This window comes from Triticum aestivum, chromosome 5B (assembly GCF_018294505.1).
Source record: "Triticum aestivum cultivar Chinese Spring chromosome 5B, IWGSC CS RefSeq v2.1, whole genome shotgun sequence".
NCBI lineage: Eukaryota > Viridiplantae > Streptophyta > Magnoliopsida > Poales > Poaceae > Triticum > Triticum aestivum.
The window spans coordinates 274,722,431-274,746,644 of NC_057807.1; the positions used below are offsets into that span (position 1 = coordinate 274,722,431).

General features: G+C 48.0%; 2 protein-coding genes across 2 annotated transcripts; one reads left to right on the plus strand and one right to left on the minus strand.

Annotated features, from left to right (window-relative positions):
- Nucleotides 1–18,830: 18,830 nt before the first annotated feature.
- LOC123111340 (uncharacterized) lies at nt 18,831–20,027 on the plus strand. The gene has a single exon (XM_044532113.1). It carries the CDS (start codon nt 18,972–18,974, stop codon nt 19,653–19,655), a length of 684 nt encoding a protein of 227 aa, XP_044388048.1. The 5' UTR covers nt 18,831–18,971; the 3' UTR covers nt 19,656–20,027.
- Nucleotides 20,028–20,676: 649 nt separating this feature from the next.
- On the minus strand, nt 20,677–22,827 carry LOC123111341 (uncharacterized). The gene is made up of 2 exons (XM_044532114.1): nt 22,567–22,827; nt 20,677–21,860 (listed from the first exon to the last, which is right to left on the minus strand). Exon 2 carries the CDS (start codon nt 21,781–21,783, stop codon nt 21,007–21,009), a length of 777 nt encoding a protein of 258 aa, XP_044388049.1. The 5' UTR covers nt 21,784–21,860; nt 22,567–22,827; the 3' UTR covers nt 20,677–21,006.
- Between the last annotated feature and the right edge of the window lie 1,387 nt (nt 22,828–24,214).

A 24,214-nucleotide genomic window follows, 5' to 3' on the forward strand; every position in this document is an offset into this window, starting at 1 on the left:
CCGACCGACGACGGCAGTGCCGATGATCCCGCCGGGATATGATGTTCGAGGCCCTCTCTTGCTATCACCTGGAGCCATAGCAACACTCCTTCCCTTTTTGGTGTCTCGATGCCAAAGGGGGGGAGAGTTTAGGGATTTGTGTCATTGTGTCGTTGTCGGATTTGCGAGTGTGTCTTTGTTGTGTCGTTGTGTTTTCTCGCCGTTTGCTTTGTTTGGTTTTGTGCCAGTGAGATCTACCTAAGTTCCTGACATATGGTGTGAGACATATGCTACCTTATCTTTATTTTATCATTTTCTATGTCTATCTAGTCCGTCGGTATCTTATGAGTTGCATGCTTACCATGTTATATTCTCAGCTCTCATATATCCTGCTTAGGTTGTTGGTCTCTAAAATGTAGGGGGGGTGTTGATCCTAGTATGTGTGTTGTGCAGTCCAAAGCACTTATCTAGATAGCACACATCTAGGGGGAGCCCGTCTATATTTTACAGTTGTGGGTTTGCGCATGTCCTATGTATTTTCCCGTTGATGCAAATCCCGTGTCATCAATCCACCAAAAAGGGGGAGATTGTAAGGCCATATTTATCCCTAATGTGTTTTGGTGATTGATGACAATGCTTCTGCGAACTAATCGTGTGCGTTGAATTTTTCAGAGATTTATTCTTTGGCACGAGACGATTCCCTCCCCTTGATGTGTTCTTCAAGACGGTGCAGCTCTTTCGTCTCTATGTTGGTGGACTAGTTTCATAGGAGTCACCGTACTATCAAGAGGGGATCCGCTTTGGTAAGGCTAGGGTGGAATCAACACGTACACTTCCTTATCGCACCCGCTGAACCTTCCCGCCTCAATGGAGTTCTCTTTCCCCTCCTTGGCTGCTTTGTCTGGTCCTAGCGGTAGTACCGCGGGCCACAGCGGTAGTACCGCTCAAGCGCAACAAGCGGTAGTACCTCTCCTCAGCGGTAGTACCGCTTGGAGCCTTCAGCCATAGTACCGTTGCGGCTCCGCGCTCCTACCGCCTCGACTCGAGGGTTTGTTTTCTCGTGTCGGGTTTTGCGGCACTAGCTGCGGTAGTAGAGGCGGTAGTACCGCTCCCAAGCGATAGTACCGCCCTTACCACCGCGGTAGTACCGCTCAGGGTCCTGGACCTCGCTCCTTCCCTTTGTGCGGCAGTACCGCTAAGTGGGATGGTAGTACTGCTGGCTCAGCGGTAGTACTGCCCACCCCAGCGGTAGTACCGCTCTCTGCGGGGGCTTCTAAGGGGGGTAACGGTTGGATTGTTCCCCCCACTATATAAGGGGGTCTTCTTCCCCAAAGTTGACCTACCTCTTCCCCCAAAAGCTCCATTGTTGCTCCAAGCTTCATTTTCGCCCAATCTCTCTTCCTAGCCAATCAAACTTGTTGATTTGCTCGGGAGTGGTTGAGAAGGCCCAGATCTACACTTCCACCAAGAGAAATTTGATTCCCCCCACTAATCCCTAGCGGATCTTGTTACTCTTGGGTGTTTGAGCACCCTAGACGGTTGAGGTCACCGCGGAGCCATAGTCCATTGTGGTAAAGCTTCATGGTGTCGTTGGGAGCCTCCAATTAAGTTGTGGAGATTGCCCCGACCTTGTTTGTAAAGGTTCGGTCGCCGCCTTCAAGGGCACCAATAGTGGAATCACGACATCTCGCATTGTGTGAGGGCGTGAGGAGATTACGGTGGCCCTAGTGGCTTCTTGGGGAGCATTGTGCCTCCACACCGCTCTAACGGAGACGTACTTCCCCTCAAAAGGAAGGAACTTCGGTAACACATCCTCGTCTCCACCGGCTCCACTCTTGGTTACCTCGTGCCTTTACTTGTGCAAGCTTATCTGTGTTGTATCCCTTGCTTGCTTATGTGCTAGTTATTGTTACATCATATAGGTTGCTCACCTAGTTGCATATCTAGACAACCTAATTTGATGCAAAGTTTAATCTGGTAAAGAAAATTTTAAAAAGTGTTAGTTGCCTATTCACCCCCCCCCCCCCTCTAGTCAACTATATCGATCCTTTCAACTGGCTTCTCCAAAAGTCTGTATAAAACCATATGCTTTGATCACCTCATCAAAGCGTATATTCCAACTCCGAGATGCTTGCACCAGTCCATAAATGGATCGTTGGAGCTTGCACACTTTGTTAGCACCTTTAGGATCGACAAAACCTTCTGGTTGCATCATATACAACTCTTCTTTAAGAAATCCATTAAAGAATGTAGTTTTGACATCCATTTGCCAGATTTCATAATCATGAAATGCGACAATTGCTAACATGATTCAGACAGACTTAAGCATCGCTACGGGTGAGAAAGTCTCATCGTAGTCAACTCCTTGAACTTGTCAAAAACCCTTTGCGACAAGTCAATATTTATAGACAGTAACATTACCATCAGCGTCAGTCTTCTTCTTGAAGATCCATTTATTCTCTATGGGTCGCTGATCATCGGGCAGATCCACCAAAGTCCACACTTTGTTCTCATACATGGATCCTATCTCAGATTTCATGGCCTCAAGCCATTTATCTGAATCTGGGCTCATCATAGCTTCTTCATAGTTCGTAGGTTCGTCATGGTCAAGTAACATGACCTCCAGAACAGGATTACCATACCAATCTAGTGCGGATCGTGCTCTGCCAGACCTACGAGGTTCTGTAGCAACTTGATCTGTAGTTTCATGATCTTTATCATTAGCTTCCTCTCCAGTTGGTGTAGGCATCACGGGAATAGATTTCTCGGATGAGCTACTTTCCAAATTGAGAGCAGATACAATTACCTCATCAAGTTCTACTTTCCTCCCACTCACTTCTTTCGAGAGAATCTCCTTCTCTAGAAAGGTTTCGTTCTTAGCAACAAAAATCTTGCCTTCGGACTTGTGGTAGAAGGTGTACCCAATTGTTTCCATAGGGTATCCTATGAAGACTCACTTCTTCGATTTGGGTTCGAGATTATCGGGCTGAAGCCTTTTGACATAAGCATCGCATCCCCAAACTTTAAGAAACGACAGCTGAGGTTTGTTGCCAAACCACAATTCATACGACGTCATCTCAACGGACTTTGATGGTGCCCTATTTAAAGTGAATGCAGCTGTCTCTAATGCATAACCCCAAAACGGTAGTGGTAAATTAGTAAGAGACATCATAGCTCGCACCATATCCAATAAAGTGCGGTTATGCGTTCGGACACACCATTTCACTGTGGTGTTCCAGGTGGCGTGAGCTGTGTACCTATTCCACGTTGTTTTAAATGAAACCCAAACCCAAAACTCAAATATTCTCCTCCACGATTAGATCATAGAAACTTTATTTTCTTGTTACGATGATTCTCCACTTCACTCTAAAATTCTTTGAACTTTTTAAATGTTTTAGACTTGTGTTTCATTAAGTAGATATACTCATATCTGCTCAAATCATCTGTGAAGGTCAGAAAATAACGATACCCGCCACAAGCATCAACACTCATCGGACCGCACACATTGGTATGTATTATTTCAAATAAGTCACTAGCTCATTCCATTGTTCCGGAGAACAGAGTTTTACTCATGTTGCCCATAAGGCACGTTTCGCAAGTATCAAATGATTCATAATCAAGTGATTCCAAAAGTCCATCTTTATGGAGTTTCTTCAAGTGCTTTACACCGATATGACCCAAACAGCAGTGCCACAAATAAGTTGCACTATCATTATCAACTTTGCATCTTTTGGCATCAATATTATGAATATGTGTATCATCACGACCAATATTCAACAGAAATAGACCACTCTTCAAGGGTGCATGACCATAAAAGATATTACTCATATAAATAGAACAACCATTATTCTCTGATTTAAATGAATAACTGTCTTGCACTAAACAAGATCCAGGTATAATGTTCATGCTCAACGTTGGCACCAAATAACAATTATTCAGGTCTAAAACTAATCCCGAAGGTATATGTAGAGGTACCATGCCAACGGCGATCACATCGACTTTGGAACCATTTCCAACGCGCATCGTCACCTCGTCCTTAGCCAATATTCGTTTAATCCGTAGTCCCTGCTTCGAGTTACAAATATGAGAAACCGAACCGGTATAAAATACCCAGGAACTACTATGAGAATTAGTAAGGTACACATCAATAACATGTGTATCAAATATACCTTTGTTCACTTTGTCATCCTTCTTATCTGCCAAATACTCGGGGCAGTTCCGCTTCTAGTGACCAGTCCCTTTGCAGTAGAAGCACTTAGTTTCAGGCTTGGGTCCAGCTTTGGGTTTCTTCCCGGGAGGGATAACTTGCTTGTCATTCTTTTTGAAGTTCCCCTTCTTTTTACCCTTGACCTTCTTCTTGAAACTATTGGTCTTGTTAACCATCAATACTTGATGCTCCTTTTTGATTTCTACCTCTGCATCCTTTAGCATCACGAAGAGCTCAGGAATAGTCTTTTCCATCCCTTGCATATTGTAGTTCATCACGAATCCTTTGTAGCTTGGTGGCAGTGATTGAAGACCTCTCTCAATGACATAATCATCTGGAAGATCAACTCCCAGCTGAGTCAAGTGATTATGGTACCTAGACATTCTGAGTATGTGCTCACTAACAGAACTGTTCTCCTCCATCTTACAGCTGTGGAACTTGTTGGAGATTTCATATCTCTCAACTCAAACATTTTCTTGAAATATTAACTTCAACTCCTCGAACATCTCATATGGTCCATGACGTTCAAAACGTCTTTGAAGTCCCAATTCTAAGCCGTAAAGCATGGCACACTGAACTAACGAGTAGTCATGCACACGCGACTACCAGGCATTCACAATGCCTGCAGTTGCTAGGGCAGGCGGTGCACCTAGCGGTGCATCAAGGACATAATTTATGCAGCAATGAGGATAATCCTCAAGTTACGAACCCAATCCGTGTAGTTGCTCCCATCATCTTTCAACTTAGCTTTCTCTAGGAACGCATTAAAATTCAAAGGGACGGTAGCACGGGCCATTGATCTACAACATAGATATGCAAAAAAACTATCAGGACTAAGTTCATGATAAATTAAGTTCAATTAATCATATTACTTAAGAACTCCCACTTAGATATCCCTCTAGTCATCTAAATGATGCGTGATCCAAATCAACTAAACCATGTCCGATCATCACGTGAGATGGAGTAGTCTTCAATGGTGAACATCACTATGTTGATCATATCTACTATATGATTCACGTTCGACCTTTTGGTCTCCAGTGTTCCGAGGCCATATCTGTATATGCTAGGCTCGTCAAGTTTAACCCGAGTATTCCGCATGTGCAAAACTGGCTTGCACCTGTTGTATTTGAACGTAGAGATTATCACACCCGATCATCAAGTGGTGTCTCAGCATGAAGAACTTTCGCAACCGTGCATACTCGAGGAGAACACTTATACCTTGAAATTTAGTAAGGGGTCATCTTATAATGCTACCGTCGTACTAAGCAAAATAAGATGCGTAAAGGATAAACATCACATGCAATCAAAATATGTGACATGATATGGCCATCATCATCTTGTGCTTTTGATCTCCATCATCGAAGCAACGTCATGATCTCCATCATCACCGGCTTGACACCTTAATCTCCATCGTAGCGTCGTGGTCATCTCGCCAACCATTTCTACTACGACTATCGCTACCGCCTAGTAATAAAGTAAAGTAATTACATAGCATTTGTATTTCATACAATAAAGTGACAACCATATGGTTCCTGCCAGTTGCCGATAACTTTTACAAAACATGATCGTCTCATACAACATCTTTCTATCACATCATGTCTTGACCATATCACATCACAACATGCCCTGCAAAAACAAGTTAGACGTCCTCTACTTTGTTGTTGCAAGTTTTACGTGGCTGCTACGGGCTTCTAGCATGAACCATGCATACCTACAGCACAAAAAGCACAACGGTGATTTATCAAGTTTGTTGTTTTAACCTTCACAAGGACCGGCCGCAATCAAATTTGTTTCAACTAAAGTTGGAGAAACAAACACCCGCCAGCCACCATTATGCAAAACTAGTTGCATGTCTCTCCGTGGAACCGGTCTCATGAATGCGGTCATGTAAGGTTGGTCCGGGCCGCTTCGTCCAACAATACTGCCGAATCAAAATAAGACATTGGTGGTAAGAAGTATGATGATCACCGCCCACAACTCTTTGTGTTCTACTCGTGCATATCATCTACGCATAGACCTGGCTCGGATGCCACTTTTGGGAAATGTATCATGCAATTTTAAAAAAATTCCTACGCTCACGCAAGATCTATCTAGGATATGCATAGCAACGAGAGGGGGAAAGTGTGTCCACGTACCCTCGTAGACCGAAAGCGGAAGCATTAACTTAACGCGGTTGATGTAGTCGAACGTCTTCTCGAATCAACCGATCAAGTACCGAACGTATGGCACCTCTGAGTTCTGCACACGTTCAGCTCGATGACGCCCCTAGAACTCTTGATCCAGTAGAGGTATGAAAGATTCGACGAGTTCCGTCAGCATGACGGCATGGTGACGGTGATGGTGATGTGATCCGCGTAGGGCTTCGCCTAAGCACTACGACAATATGATCGGAGGAGTAAACGGTGGAGGGGGGAACCGCACACGGCTAAGAAACAACTATTGTGCTTTGGGGTGCCCCCTGCCCCCGTATATAAAGGAGGAGAGGGGAGGAGGCCGTACCTAGGGGGCGCGCCAATTGGGGGGAGTCCCACTAGGACTCCTAGTCCTAGTCGGCTCCACCCTTCCTTCCAGCGGAGGGGGAAAAGGGAAAGAGAGGGAGAGGGAGAGGGAAAGGGGGGCCGTGCCCCCTCCCCTAGTCCAATTCGGACTCCCCATGGGGGGGCACCTCCTCGTGGCGTGCCTCTCCTCTCCCCTATGGCCCATTAAGGCCCAATACTTCCCCGGGGGTTCCGGTAACCCCTCGGTACTCCGATATTTATCCGAAACAAACCCGAACCATTTACGATGTCCGAATATAACCTTCCAATATATAAATCTTTACCTCTCAAACATTTTGAGACTCCTCGTCATGTCTGTGATCTCATACGGGACTCCGAACAACCTTCGGTCACCAAAACACATAACTCATATAATACATATCGCGATCGAACATTAAGCATGCGGACCCTACGGGTTCGAGAATTGTGTAGACATGACTGAAACACCTCTCCGATAAATAACCAATAGCGGAACCTGGATGCTCATATTGGTTCCCACATATTCTACGAAGATCTTTATCGGTCGAACCGCAATGCCAACATATGTTATTCCCTTCGTCATCGGTATGTTACTTTCCTGAGATTCGATCGTCGGATCTTCATACCTAGTTCAATCTCGTTACTGGAAAGTCTCTTTACTCATTTCGTAGTGCATCATCCCGTAACTAACTCTTTAGTCACATTGCTTGCAAGGCTTCATATGATGTGCATTACTGAGAGGGCCCAGAGATACCTCTCCGACACTCGGAGTGACAAATCCTAATCTTGATCTATGCCAACCCAACAAACACCTTTGGAGATACCTGTAGAGCATCTTTATAATCACTCAGTTACATTGTGACATTTGATAGCACACAAGGCGTTCCTCTAGTGTCCGAGAGTTGCATAATCTCATAGTCGGAGGAATATATATTTGACATGAAGAAAGCAGTAGCAATAAAACTGAACGATCATTATGCTAAGCTAGCGGATGGGTCTTGTCGATCACATCATTCACTAATGATGTGATCCCGTTTATCAAATGACAACTCATGTCCATGGTTAGGAAACTTAACCATGTTTGATGAACGAGCTAGTCTAGTAGAGGCATACTAGGGACACTGTGTTTTGTCTATGTATTCACACATGTATCAAGTTTCTGGTTAATACAATTCTAGCATGAATAATAAACATTTATCATGAATAAGGAAATATAAAATAACAACTTTATTATTTCCTCTAGGGCATATTTCCTTCACAAACCACTCTCTGCGGATCTTGGAACTTTCGGCCAACCCCCAAAACTTCCTACCCTGACAGGCGCTAGCCGAAATTTAGCACTCGACTCCACCTATTTGTCCATAACTTTGGATTTTAGACTCCAATTTTTGGTGTTCTTGAGCTCATTTTGAAGCTATTAACTTGGTCTTGATCATCATGTTAGTTCCTACATCATTTGTCTCGGAGCAATTTCGGGCACTTTCGCACCTCCTAGGTCATCGTCTACAACACTTGGAAGTTGAGTATCTTTGTTGGATTCAGGAGTCGGACGTCTGCAACAACAAGTACCACTACATCATCATCGACTATGTCAATCACCAAGCTCGTTTTGAAGCTATTAGAGCATCTACAGCCAGACTTGGCAAATCTGGCCCCTCAAACGCCTGCGGATGCGCCCGGGCGCGTCCGCGGGCACTGACCGGGCAATGCCTCAAATTAGCCACTTTGCATCCACCTCTCTCATATTTCATCCCCTCGATCCATATAAAGCATGCAAAAGAAAGCCTACGTACTACATCTACGTACTATCCTAGCTACTCTTCATCGTCAGAGATGTCCACAACGACGGTGCCGGGCGCCGGTTGCACTGGCGAGTAGGAGAGCTCCGGCTCATCCTCCTCGTGCTCGACCTCATCCATGTAGACGAGCATCTCCACCTCCATCGCGGCCTCTTGCACCTCCATCTTCTGCCGGCGATGGCGTCTTGCCTCCGCAGCCGACTCCGACCGGAGGGAATTAAGGATGGTATGCTACTCCGCGTGCAGACACCCGTCGCCAGCGTCCCCCACATCCTCCTCCTCCGGCTCATCCCCTCCTCCTCCTTCAACTCCTCCTCAATATCCACTGCATTAGGAGGTAGCCCCGTGGTGATTCGGGCTTCGCGCCAAGTCCGGGTCTGCTCAAGGAGCTCAAGCCGGCGCTTCGGCGTCGGAAATGGCTCGCTCATCATCTGGCGGCGTGGGGGCATGGCTACTAGGTGGACGGTGGAGTGGAAAGTGGCGGTGACGGCGGGCATGAGGACGAAATATGGATGGATGGTAGGTTTCGGTGCCACCGGACGACTTAAATAGCCGGGTGATGCGGAGCATTCCGTGATCATCCCCATGGACACCACCTCGACTATCCAAGCTCCAAGTGGACCTATGACAAGAGCAAGGGCTCGTGCTATTCAATCCAAGGTGACATCACTCCTACTTGAGTTTCCCCCTTCTTCAAGTGAGACATGGCTCCTGTCTAAGTCCGAGATGTTGTGTGTGATCAGGTACAACGCTCAAGCCACGGAGCCGAGAGCTGGAGAAGAAACAACAAGCGTCAACTCTCTGGACAGCCCGGAACTTCCGGCCAGAGCCCGGAACTTCCGGCACCCGGACCTTCTGTCCTACCCGAAGCTTCCGGCCTCTATCGACTTCGACCAGCCCGGGCGTGCCAACGCTCTGGTTAGCCCGAAACCTGCCCGGAACCCGGCCCGGACCTTCCGGTCCCCGGAACCTCCGGCCTGCCCGGACCTTCCGGCCCCCGGACGCCAGCCCAGCTCCTCCCGCGCCAACTCTCTCATTAGGTTGGACCCTGCCCAGAACCTCCGGCTCCCGGAACTTCCGGCCCTACCTACGCGCAGCCACTTGGGCCGGGCCCGTGTACCCTTTCGCCCTGTAAACTATATATACTCTTCTCCTACCTACGTTTTAGGGTTGGCATTGTGATAGCTCATTTGAGATAGAGCATTGCTCATCCGTACTGGATCTACTCCTCGCGAGGGACCGCACCTCTTCGAAGAAGATCCATCCGGATTCAAGGCGTCCATCTGGAGAAGACAATCAAGACCTCCACACGGAGAAGAACGGTTACTCTTGTATCGTCCCTTGTTGACTTTGGATCTCGTGTTACTTTGTGCCTCGGTGATCTAGCACTTGTGTGATCATTTTCGTGTCGGTTCAGTGTTTCTCTTGTTTCCCCCATGATTTCCCTCGTGTTCTTCCACGCGTTCTTCGTGTTCCTAGTAGGGATCCACTCCAAACGTGTGAAAGATCGGCCCCTAGGGTTCCGCCCTTTGTTGGAAAAGGCAGTGCCTAGGAGGCGCTTAGGCACGCCTAGGCGCTAGGAAATGGCCAAACGCCTCGCGCATCTAGACAGAAAGGTCGCGCATCTAGACAGAAAGGTCGCGCATCTTCGACGACTTCCGCTACTTCGACAACTCCGACCATGGTGCTGCGGCATCTTTGCCAACGTACTGAAGACCGTGCACCATGACATCAACTACATTCGCATCTGTTTGGGAACCTTCAACCGTAAGCAAGGACAGTAATCTCGACGACATCTTTGTCCAACCCTTGCCATTGCATTGATAACCATCATAGCCCATCTTTTGCGTTGCTTACCCATCGAGACTAGCCTTTGAGTATTGCCAGCAACGTGACTTGTGCACATTAGTGATCATACTCCATAGCATACATACCATACCATAGTGGTGCATATCTTGGCATCAACTTTTGTGTCACAAAGTTGTCATCGCATACACAATTGCTATCTTGGTTCATGAAGTTTTGCATGAGAAAATAGCTCAAAAGTGAAAGAGCCAACCAAGATTTTAAGCAAAGAGGAAAGATAAGCAAAGAGCTTATAAGCAAGAACCGTAGCATACTACATTAAGATTGTCATATCCGATCATCTTGGATCATATCATCGAAACACCTTACATATAACATACTTGGGATAGAGGTCGTTGCATTTTTGCCTAGTAGGTTGTGCACAAGTTTCGTATCCGCCTATTGTGCAATCATGCTAGCGTCTCTCGTGTATTGTGTAACAAGAGCATTTTCGTGGATTCCACATTTTGGCTCATTTTTGGTTTGCACAGTCCCACTTATCTATTTGCGTGTGTGTTTCCGTGTACATCTACTTGCTTGGTCTACTTGTTGCATTTGCAAATTTGTGAATCTTTTCCAACATTATTGAAGCTCACTTACAATTGCATCAAATTTTGTACCACCATCCTAACCAAGCTCCACCATAAGCTTTTACTTGTGTAGGTGTGAGAACCGACAAGGATTGGTACCAATAGTGCTATTTCATTGTCCGCATCTGAGTGAACTTGATTCATCGTCAACATCGGTCAAGGTACATTTGGTATAAGTTCTTCTCCTTCTCCCACTCACATTTTGCTTGGAATGATGGATAGGACAAGTACTTCTACCAACCCACTCTTCATCGAGCAATACGACGACATGTCATCATTCATCACCAAGAGCCACCTCTTTGGTGCACAACGAGCGTTGCATCAAGAGCAACAAGCTACGACCGACCGCATCGATAACCTCGCCACCGACTTGCGACTCTCCGAGCAACGTACAAAGGACTACTTCGACAACAAGCTCGATGCTCACAAGCAAGAGAACGATGCAAGGATGGACGAGATCCGCGCCTTGTTGGTGAATTGTCCTCCTCCTACTTCTTCATACTCAAGACGAAGCCGCTCAAGTCAACACTCCGACGACACCTTCTCCGGATCAAGTACACCGACATCGAACAATCTTCGACAAGCCGTGCGTCAAGACCGTCATGCATCTCGCAATCCGCTACATGACAAGCATTCACAAGAGCAAGTCGACGAGCAAGAACTTCGTCCTCCACCACATCAAGTTGTGTTTGCTCAAGCTCAAGAACGACAACGTCAACATTGCCAAGAGGAAGAACGAGCGCATCTACACCAAGAGGAACAAGACGCCGGGGCTCAACGTCTTCAACAACAACAACGTGAAGCACAAGCTCTTGAGGCGCAATGTGCCCTTCAAGAATCAAGTCAAGCCATTGCCAACCGCAATCGCGAACGGCGCAATCAAGAGGAAGCACTTCGAGAAGAAATCCAAGAGAGGAACTACCAACCGTGAGTGCAACGTCAAGCTCGACAAGCTCCTCCACAACCTCAAGTTCCACAAGAGCAAGTTGATCATGGACTTCCTCCACGCCAAGAGCAACATGAGGATGATTATCCTCCATGTCAAGGGCGTCATCATCACCATCGCCAACAACACAATGAAGAGCAAGGCTACGGCAAACTAAAATTCACCATGCCCAAGTTCAATGGAAGCAATGATCCCGAAGAGTACCTATCATGGGCATTGAAGGTCGACAAAATCTTTCGTTTGCACAACTATGAGGAAGAGAAGAAGATCGCTATGGCATCACTTGAGTTCCAAGACTATGTGCTCATATGATGGGAACAAGTCCTTGAGCACCGAGAAGCAAGAGGTGAGCCACCAATCACCACTTGGGCTCAAATGAAGGATGTCATGCGAGCACGTTTTGGCCCACCTACTACAACCACGATCTCTTCAAGAAGCTCCAACTCCTCAAGCAAGGAACAAAGAGTGTTGAAGAATACTACAAGGAAATGGAGATAGCCATGATTTGAGCCAATGCCACGGAAGATGATGAGCAAACTATGGCACGTTTCTTGAATGGACTCAATCATCCCATCAAGAAGATCGCCGACTTCCAACCCTACTCCAACCTCATTGAGCTCGTGCATCAAGCTACCAAGGCGGAACGTCAAGTACAAGATGACTTCAAGTACGCCAAGTACTCATCCAAGACCTACGGCTTCTCCAATAACCAAGCTTCAACGACTCCTCAAACTTCTACCTCAACCAAGCCATCTTCAAGCAACGACAAGAAGTCAAGTTACAAGAAAACTTCGACAAGCTCAAGTTGTCTTCCTCCTACTACAAGCAACTTCAAGCCGCACGCTTCGTCATCTACTTCGACCGATGAGACCGTCAAGACAAGCTCCTTCAAGTGTTTCACTTGCGGCGGCCAAGGCCACAATTCCTACGAATGCACAAACAAGCGCACCATGATCCTCAACGATGATGGAACCTATGACTCCATGAGTGACGAGGAGATGGAAGCCCTTGAGCAAGTGGCCATGCACCGGAGAGTGAACGAGGATGAAGATGATCACGTCTTTTGTGATGAGGATTCGAGCCCCGCTCTCGTTGTCTCCAAAGTCTTGCCTCTTCAACATCAACAAGAAGAAGACCAAAGATGCCACATCTTCCACACAAAGGCCGGCATCAATGGAAGGTCCGTCAAGGTCATCATCGATGGAGGTAGTTGTCACAACTTGGCAAGTGAAGGACTATGCTCCAAGCTTCAATTGGTCAAGATGAAGCACCCGCACCCATACAAAGTCCAATGGCTAAGTGACTCTGGCACTATACGAGTTGAGCATACGGTCCAAGTCTCATTCAAAATTGGTGCATATGAGGACACTTTGGAGTGTGATGTCGTCCCGATGTCCGTTTGCCACCTCCTTCTTGGTCGACCATGGCAATTTGATCGTGGTGTCATCCACAACGGGCGTACCAATCACTATAGCTTCAAGATGAAAGGGAAGGAATATGTGCTACGACCTATGTCTCCTAGTCAAGTGATAGCCGACAAGCAAGCCACCCATCATGGAGAGAAGAGTGAGAAAGTGATCCACCAAAAAGTGAGTGAGAGCCACAAGCCAAACTTGAGCGTCTCTTCGCCTAGAGAGAAAAACCTAGTCCTATTTGCCACCAAAAGTGAGATGAGAGAAGTGTGTGAGAACCCATCGAGTGTTATGCACTTTGTCCTTGCGTGCAAGGATGGGGACCCCAAAACTAACACCTCTCACGAGCTACCTTTAGTGTTTCAATCTCTTTTGCAGGAATTCCAAGATGTTTTCCCCGATGAGCTACCTCCGGGTCTACCTCCTCTATGAGGCATTGAGCATCGAATCGACCTCATCCCCGGAGTGCCCCTACCAAACAAAGCTGCATTCCGCGTCAACCCCGAAGAAACTAAGGAGATCCAACGGCAAGTACAACAACTAATCGACAATGGTCATGTACGTGAAAGCTTAAGCCCTTGTGTCGTTCCGGTTATACTTGTCCCTAAGCAAGATGGAAGTTATCGCATGTGTTCCGATTGTAGACCCATTAATTCTATCACCGTTCGCTATAGGCATCCCATTCCTCGCCTAGATGATATGATTGATGAACTTAGCGGTGCCGCCTTTTTCTCAAAAATTGATCTTAAAAGTGGCTATTATCAAATCCGCATACAAGAAGGTGATGAATGGAAAACCGCTTTCAAAACCAAATTTGGCTTATACGAGTGGTTGGTTATGCCCATGGGGTTATCGGAAGCTCCCGGTACTTTCATGATACTTATGCATTTTGTGCTTCGTCCTTATATTGGAGTGTTTGTTGTGGTTTACTTTGATGACATTCTTGTTTTTAGCAAATCCATGAAAGAGCATCTTAATCATATTGGGGCTGTTTTGCAAACCCTTCGCAAGGAACGTCTTTATGCCAACATTAAAAAGTGCATGTTTGGTGTTGACAAACTTGTTTTCTTGGGTTTCGTTGTCTCTTCCAAGGGTGCCCATGTTGACGAATCTAAAATTGAAGCAATTAAAACTTGGCCACAACACACCAATTTGCAACAAGTGCATAACTTTCTTGGCCTTGCGGGTTTTTATCGTCGCTTCATGAAAGACTTTAGCACTATTGTCGCTCCTTTGCATGCCTTGAGTAAGAAGAATGCTCCTTTTGTTTGGGGATCTTTGCAATCTACCGCTTTTGATGAGCTCAAGTCTTTGCTTACTCATGCTCCGATTCTTGCTTTGCCCAACTTTGACAAAACTTTTGAGGTTCATTGTGATGCAAGTCGTACCGGAATTGGCAGAGTTTTGATGCAAGAAAAACGAGCCATTGCATATTTTAGTGAAAAACTCTCCGGTGCTCAACTTAACTATCCCATCTATGACAAAGAATTGTATGCTTTAGTGTGTGTGCTACATGTTTGGGAACATTATCTTAGACCTCATGAGTCTGTCATACATACCGATCATGAAACGCTTAAGTACTTAAAAGGTCAAACTAAATTAAACAAGCGTCATGCCAAATGGAGTGAATTTGTTGAATCTTTCCCCCATGTGATCAAGTACATTAAGGGTAAGGAAAATGTAGTTGCGGATGCACTTTCACGCATATGTACGCTTGTCACTAAACTTGAGTTGAAGGTTGTTGGTTTTGAGCATATAAAAGACTTGTATGCAAATTATCCTTCCTTTGCTACTCCTTATGCTAAGTGCTTGACGCATACTTCTTGGGAATAATATTACATCAAAGATGGTTATCTTATGAGAGCTAACAAACTTTGCATTCCCGAGTCTTCTCTTCGTTTGCTCCTTTTGCAAGAGGCTCATGAAGGCGGACTCATGGGACATTTTGGACGCGACAAGACATTCGCCGCGCTCTCCAAGAACTACTTTTGGCCCAAGATGTTTCGTGACATCTCACGCTTCACCAACCAATGCTCTACATGTCGCAAAGCTAAGTCTAAAGCTCAATCCCATGGTCTTTACATGCCCCTTCCTATTCCTTATCAACCTTGGGAAGACATTAGCATGGATTTTGTACTTGGTTTGCCTAGAACTCAAAATGGAAAGGATTCCGTGTTTGTTGTTGTGGACCGATTTTCTAAGATGGCACATTTCATCCCTTGCAACAAGATAGACGATGCTTCACACATTGCAAATCTCTTTTGTAGGGAAATCTTGCGCCTCCATGGAGTACCAAAGACAATCGTCTCCGACCGCGACGTCAAGTTCTTGAGTTACTTTTGGAAGACGCTATGCACCAAGCTCGGAATCAAGCTCTTGTTCTCATCCGCATACCATCCGCAAACCGACGGCCAAACGGAGGTGACGAATCGTACTCTCTCCACTCTACTTCGTGTGTTGATCAAGAAGAACATTAAGGAGTGGGAGGCATGTCTACCCATCGCCCAGTACGCCTACAACCGTGCAAGACATTCGACGACCGGCAAGTCCCCTTTCGAGGTCGTCTACGGCTTCAACCCGTTATCCCCATCGGACATTCTACCTCTTCCTCTACAAGAGCGCACCAACATGGATGCGAGTGCATGGGCAAGCTACATCAAGAAGATGCATGAGGATACAAGACACACCATCGAACGCCAAGTACAACGACTAGCGACCAAGCTCAACGTCAACAAGCAACCCATGATATTCAACATCGGAGATCTCGTGTGGTTACACCTTCGCAAGGACCGCTTCCCCAATGAACGCAAGTCCAAACTTCTACCTCGAGCTGATGAACCCTTCAAGGTGCTAGCACGCTACAACGACAATGCATACAAGATCGACCTCTCGCGCGACAAGTACAACGTGAGCGACATCTTCAACGTCAAATATCTTTCGCCATACCATGGTGATGAGGATCTCGATCCGAGGTCGGATCTTTCCCAAGGGAGGGGAGATGATGTGGAGCATCCCGTGATCATCCCCATGGACACCACCTCGACTATCCAAGCTCCAAGTGGACCCATGACAAGAGCAAGGACTCGTGCTATTCAATCCAAGGTGACATCACTCCTACTGGAGTTTCCCCCTTCTTCGAGTGAGACATGGCTACTGCCTAAGTCCGAGATGATGTGTGTGATCAGGTACAATGCTCAAGCCACGGAGCAGAGAGTTGGAGAAGAAACGACAAGCGTCAACTCTCTGGACAGCCCGGAACTTCCGGCCAGAGCCTGGAACTTCCGGCACCCGGACCTTCCGTCCTACCCAGAGCTTCCGGCCTCCGTCGACTTTGACCAGCCCGGGCGTGCCAACTCTCTGGTTAGCCCGGAACCTGCCCGGAACCCGGCCCGGACCTTCCGGTCCGCGGAACCTCCGGCCCGCCCGGACCTTCCGGCCCCCGGACGCCAGCCCAGCTCCACCCGCGCCAATTCTCTGGTTAGGCCGGACCCTGACCGGAACCTCTGGCTCCCGGAACTTCCGGCCCCACCCGGAACTTCCGGCCCTGCCTGCGCGCGGCCACTTGGGCCGAGGCCCGTGTTACCCTTTCGCCCCGTAAACTATATATACTCTTCTCCTACCTACGTTTTAGGGTTAGCATTGTGATAGCTCATTTGAGATAGAGCATTGCTCATCCGTACCGGATCTACTCCTCGTGAGGGACCGCACCTCTTCGAAGAAGATCCATCCGGATTTAAGGCCTCCATCCGGAGAAGACAATCAAGACCTCCTCACCGAGAAGAACGGTTACTCTTGTATCGTCCCTTGTTGACTTTGGATCTCGTGTTACTTTGTGCCTCGGTGATCTAGCACTTGTGTGATCATTTTCATGTCGGTTCAGTGTTTCTCTTGTTTCCCCCCGTGATTTCCCTCGTGTTCTTCCGCGCGTTCTTCGTGTTCCTCGTAGGGATCCACTCCAAACGTGAAAGATCGGCCCCTAGGGTTCCGCCCTACATCACCAGGCAATGCACTATGCGGCCCGCCGAAGCTGCGCCACGTGGCGCCACCGGTTCGACGAAGGAGATGAGCTTTAGACCGCCGGGTTTGAGGGCGTTTCTGACTGTGACCCCTTCATCAGTCCGACGTGGCGGGCGTGCCCGGACGCACCCGAGCTCCCCATATCCGCCTCATATTTAGGCTGAATATGGGGGGTGCCAGACAACCCCGACGTTTGAGGCGTCCGTCTGGATCGAAAAGATGTGACCGATGAGTGACCGGACGGTTCGTCCAGGCGTATGAGGCGGGTTTGAGGGGTCCGGTTGTAGATGATCTTAAGATGCTATCAAAAGAGTGGTTGTGCAACAGAACATTTAAAGGGCCGCCCAGAGTTTCGTGCGGGCGCGTCCACAAACGTTTAGGATGTCGAATTTGTGAAGTTCAGACTAGCCACAATGGGAGTAACTTCAGCAGTAACATCGAATCCAACTCATCAAATTTACTTATGTGGCAGTAAGTTAATGAGGAAAGAGGTAGTTACAGTAACTTAGCTAGTTACTGTAACATCACATGTCCCAATGCAATATGAGTCTATAACATAATAAATGAAGCTTTGCATGTTACCACACTTATGTTACTACTCACTATGAAGGTAGTAACATAGTTTAGGGATATGCGTATGTTACTAGTGTATATTACTATGCACTATGGCTAGTCTCAGTTCTAAATGCTCTAATAACCAGTGCATATTCCAAAAGACAGGGATCCTGAGATGCCAGCAAGAGGAGATCCGTCTCTGGACGTCCACGGTGGACTTGGAGCTGGCCGTGATGTCCGTCTCCATGACTCCCATCCTGGTACGGTTGGGCGTGGAAACAAGATGACACCGCGATACCAACAGACGGGGAGGATTGCTGGTACCGGTTGGAGCGTGGAAACACGGGAGCGATCATCAGCTCAGTAAGTGCTGGACGTGGACGGGCAACGGAACTGTGGGACTAATTGGCGCACCCCGTCGGGCGACGACGGCGACCACGACGCGTTGCCCGCCCAAAGCGCGGCTTCCCAATTTAATTCGTCCTCGCCCAGCCCTGCGTAGTGGGCGCCGTGTCAGTTCGTTTCGCGCTCCTAGTCGCCGGTCTGGTTGGTTGGTGCGGCGCCGCCCATGGCGAGCCAACCTTGTGCTGTCCCAGTATTCAATTCCCAACGCCCAGCCATACACCCAACCGTCCAACCATCGGCAGTACACTGTGTGAGACTCCTGTGAAGACCATCAACAACCACTCCGATGTGATCGTGTACATGTTTGTTTTCTTTTCTTTCGTTGGGATCGTGTACATGTTCCCAAATAGAATCACTAGGCTGTGTACTATCGGTGTGCTTGATCCCCCTCCCCGTTTCATGCGTGCTGTAAAAGGAAAATGATTACATCTTGAAAAGCAAAATATTTGTAGTTTCACACAGAAACGATATTTTGCGTACATGGAAACAACTCAGAAAAATCGATTCGCATTTGCGCTAGCCGTGTTTAGAAGCAGTATAAAAGTCGTCATCCGGGCATTGGTATCCTTCCATCCCCACCGAAAAATCGAATCAAACCACCTCCACCTCCGCCTCCACGCACGCTCGCACGCACGCTCGCCGCCACTGCAAGTTTGCAACCCCCTCCATCTCTCTCAACATCCCGAGCCTGCCCCAACCAATGGCGTCCACCAACGGCTACGGCAACGTCACCGGCGGCGGCCTCCCCACCCACACCGCCACCTCCAAGCCGCCCGTCGACGACCCGCGCCACCAGAAGCAGCGCCTGCGCCGCCGCCGCGGCTGCCTCTGCTGCGCGTGCCTCGCCGTCACCCTCGTCCTCGTCGCCGTCGTCCTCCTGATCCTCTTCCTCACCGTGCTCCGCGTCCGGGACCCGACCACGCGGCTCGTCTCCACGCGCCTCATCGGCGTCGCCCCGCGCCTCACCTTCCCGGCGCTCAACATCCAGCTCAACGTCACCCTCCTCCTCACGGTGTCCGTGCACAACCCCAACCCGGCCTCCTTCTCCTTCCCCTCGGGCGGCCACACCGACCTCACCTACCGCGGCGCCCACGTCGGCGACGCCGAGATCGACCCCGGCCGCGTCCCCAGCAAGGGGGACGGGGACGTGCAGCTGGCGCTGACGCTGCAGGCGGACCGGTTCGCCGGGGACCTGGCGCAGCTGGTCGCCGACGTGGAGGCCGGGTCGCTGCCGCTGGAGGCCAGCACCAGGATCCCCGGGCGGGTGGCGGTGTTCGGCGTGTTCAAGCGCCACGCCGTCGCCTACTCCGACTGCAGCTTCGTCTTCGGCGTCGCGGAGATGGGCGTCCGCAGCCAGGAGTGCCGCGACCACACCAAGCTCTGATCCTACCGACCTTCCTTCGTCCGTCCGTTCGACGGTGTCCGTCTCCGCCGCGCGCGTCGCCGGAGATGGAGGCGAGGAGGATCCCTTTTTGTGCCATGTTCGTTTGATACGCACGGCACGTGTGGGTGGGGCCGGCGACGTCGTTGTCATCACGGAGAGAAGAGAAAAGAGTTCTAGAATTCGTTCCTGACGGTGCTTCATCATCAGTATAGTACAGTACTGCTGTAGTTAGTCTCGGCCTTGGGTAGAATTAATTTGTCGTTTCAGTTGTTTCCATTGCTAGGCTTGATCTTGCGATTTTGATGGAATTTTCTTGTACAGAGACAGGGTGGACTAGTATACACGGATATTGCTTGCTCTTATTGTTCATCACATCATCATCATGTGTTTAGATTCTTGCTTAGTGCGCACGAATCCTAAGCACGGCCTCATCTTATATTATGCTTATATATAGCTTGCTGTTACGGGGTCGCTCGGAGACCTTCCTCGAGTGCTTGATGTTCTGATTACTCTACATAATCCTCTAAAGCCAAGCCAGACCACCTGTGCTGAAAGTTCAAAAAAAGCCACCTGTGCTGAAAGTAATTTTTAGGTTACAATATGGTGGATTCGTGATGCCACCAAATATGTCGGCAAATAAAGTCAAACAAACATAAGCAGTGAAAAATAAACCCTGTTTCTAGTCCTGTTTCCTCTGATCAATGAAAGCTCCCCTTTTCCTCACAAAGGGGACGAAAAAGGATACAAATGCCAGGGATAAATCGAGGCCGTCAGCCAGTCCATCAGAAGCTCTATCTGACGGCTAAAATTAACAGGAAGAGCAGCCATCAATCATCATGACAGACCAGCACGATTAATAAGGCAGATGAATTACAGCTCGGCACAATTAACACTACTAGTACGCCAGCAGCTCACCCTACACCAGTCGCATCAAACCAAGCCGTGTTCGAATTCGCCACTGCGTCATTTCGGTGTCACAAGAGAGTATTACATCCAAGTGCAAAGGAAAGCCAAGCAAAGATGAATCTGCAACAGTTCCTTAAGTTCAAGGCAAGCACAGAGAGACAACAAACTATTTTTCAAGATTTACAAAACGCTAGGCCGAAAGCCCACAAGGCACATGTGCTGGTACTACTACATCAATGATCAATCAGGGCAGTAAGACTGGGCTTAGCTAAAATTAAATGAAAACTAAACATAGATTTTACATGTATAACTTAAGGCTGCTTCCTACTCAAGCATCACTGCTAGCTCTGTACAGCTTCAGAGTTAGCAAAGTTACCACTGACAGACATGCCTCTGTAGGATGCCAAGAGAAACGCACCAAGACCATGTTCCCAAAGGAACAGGCTCAGCTCTTATTGTCTTCAGCGAAAAGAGTCTTGGGACTCACAGAACCGAAGTCGAGCTTCCGGCAGATGCCTGGGCTGAGCTTGATCATCTTCAGAGATGGTCGCAGAGGAGCATCCGGGCAGGTGTCCGCGATGCCGGTAAGCAGAGGCTTCGATTCAGGAGTCTTGTAGCTTTCAGATGGGATAGCAGCATCTATCAGAACAGCCTCCCCATCTCCAGTTGCCTCCAGCGCTTGGTTTGAGATGATCAGATCAAGAAACATCTTGCAGATGCCCTGGAGATACAGATCTTCCTCCTCCGAATCATCAAACTCAAAGCTTAACCTCTTGACTGGGAAGTCATCAGATTCAAAAATGAGCTTTCTGCGGGAGAGGGTCTCTACTCCCCTAACCACGTTCTTCTTCGGCGCACCGCAGAGCACCTCCTCTGGTCCTGGAGCAAAGGGGTCAAAGATGTTTCCCCTTGGTGTTTGACAGCCCAGTGAAATACTTTCATCTGAAACCTTGCTAGAGATGGACATTTCTAGTGCAACCACATTCAGAGTGGTTGCCTCAGCAACATTACCCTCGTTATTCTCAAGATCACAAACTGTGCCAAGGGATTCTATGTCTTCCTTGTTTCCCAAGGGAAGTTGCAAACCAAATTCTTTACTGGCACTCTTCTTCAGCACATCTACAACTGTGGAATCACATTCCACGACTTCTGAGACTTCAGTGTCGCTATTATCCAGCACCACATGATCTACGGCAGGTAATGCGGATTCAGCCCCCGCCATGTGGAGAAGTGGTTTCTTCTGAAAATAAATGTTATACTCAAACAGACTATACCACTCTCCCACTTCAGTATCAAAACCTGCAACAAAGAAAAGGTCAGTATAACGGTAGATACTACCAAAAACTACCAAATAAATAACAAAAGACATTTCACAGAACTACACAACAAAAAGGAGTGCAAAAGGATCCTGCCACTCGGTAAAATATTTAAAGGTTGGACAATTTCAGAATAAACAGGGTGCACAGTCACAAAAGAAGTGACAGCAGCAGCAGCAGAACATACATTTGGAACAGAACGCTTTCAGAATTCAGATTGCTACATTACGTCATCCTGTTGATGCAAAGACGAGCTTCCGGGCGTGCTTGAGATAAAAAAACATTACATCATCTAGACAAAATTACATCATCCTTCCAAAAACAATCATCTAATATAAAATTAAGCTGATCTGCAACTATGCTTCATATACATTACAGAATCGAGACTGAAGATATATGTACTACACCTACGTAGACGTGAGTCGCACAGCAATTGTCGGCATCCTTATGACCACAGTTCCCCAGATTAGTTGATTCGCTAAACCAAAAGTATTTCAGAAACACGCATCCCTAATATCGCAATACATGAAGAATTGCACGGTCAAATCAAAGCCTGGCAATTACCTCGCGAACGCCTAGTGGCAACTTATCAATCGGAGAGAACAATTGCATACACGATAGATTGGACAGCGGAACAGGCGAAATGAGGAACACCGGAACCAGATCTGCGAGGGGAAAGGGCACGATACCTGTTTCTATCTTGATTCGGCCGAAGATTGGTCGCCGATTAACATCCCCGAGATCCCCCCGCAGCACTCCCAGCTTGGCTCGACGAGGGATGGACGGATGGAGAAGAGAGGGAGGGCGTCGGCTGGCGGCGCTGCTCTGGTGGAGGAGAGCAGGGGGGCAGCTGCGGCGCGGATCGAGGGAGACAGAGGAGATGGAGAGGAGCAGTGGGGAACTGGGGAGGGAACCCTAGGATTCCGTTATTTATACACGCGCGTGAGAATTCCCGCGCCAATTTTTTTATGCCAAGATTTTCTATGCGCGCCAAAAGCAGGTTTCCTTTTTGGCTTTTTTATCTTGCCAAACAGAGCATTCGTGCATATCCTGTCAATGGCTCGAGGAACAGCTGGATTAGATCCGATTTTAATTAATCGCGCCATCTTTTCTTTTTCTTAGCGCCAAAGATCTTGCGAGCTGCTGCCATGTGGGCCCCCCTAGTCCGGCACCGGCGGGTGAGGCATTACGAGTTTTGTGATGAAAAAGAGCACCCTCAGATTTAGAGTTTTGCGAAATTATACCTTGTACTCAAGTGTTTCAGCTTTGGAATTTTTACACATATAACCCTCTGCCAAACTAAAATTATGAAACCACCCTCTTTGTAACCAATTGCTACAAATATTATGGTGGAAGGTTGGCTAGACGTCAAATTCCTCCACACCAACGGGCAGAGCAGGGTCCCCCATCAACATAGATGACGAAAGCAGCATATAGCCATCGCAAATGGATGAAGGCCACGTCGATCTAGTGGCGGCGGTGCATTCCACCATGCAGGATGGTGGAAGGCAGGGAACGGTTACGCGACGGCACGTTGGGACAAACTTTGTCGGGCTTACTAGATCACGCGTAGATTCTGCCGCTGATAATGACGTAAGGGGTATTGTCTCTTCTGTCAAGGTGGTGGAAGGGCACGTGTTATGTCAGACATGCGGGGACATTGAGCTTTCCGCCATTGGCAGTGGCGGGAGGGCCTCTTATTTTGGTGTGAACGGTTTTCTACTCACATATCTCGTCATTTCCTCCTACAGTTCCTACCCGTTAAAATCTCGCTCGACCTCCTTCAGTATTCATCCAAGCAATCATCTCTCTCTCTCACGCCACCCCTCTTATACATATACAGCGTGTTCCAATGTTCCTCGTTTTGCTTGTTGGTGATGATGTTTGCTGCAAGGTGAAGTAGTCTATGGATTTTTGGTCGTGCATGGGTATGCAACTTTTCATATGCGTCGGTTATGAGTACTGGTCCAAACTCCAAACAATGTTCCGTCGGGGGTTGAAGGGGAAGATGGAAGAGATTCAAAGATGGAGGCAGAGCGTCATTTGTTTTAAGGAGTGATGCAAGAAGAGGGGCGTCCAAGCAGTTCATTGGGTGGAGAGAGCGATGAACATCACCAAGCAACGGATCCGCCTTCTAGACCGAGGAAATTAAAGCATGGTGCACCAAGTACAACATTAAGGCTGACTATGCCTTCGTCTACCACCCATAAACGAACGGGCGGGTCGAATCAGCCAATAGAGTGGAATAAAACCTTGGCGATTCTATCCCCGGAGGAGGCCAATAACAAATAGGTCGAGGAGCTTGACTATGTGTTATGAAGCTTATGTACAACCCCA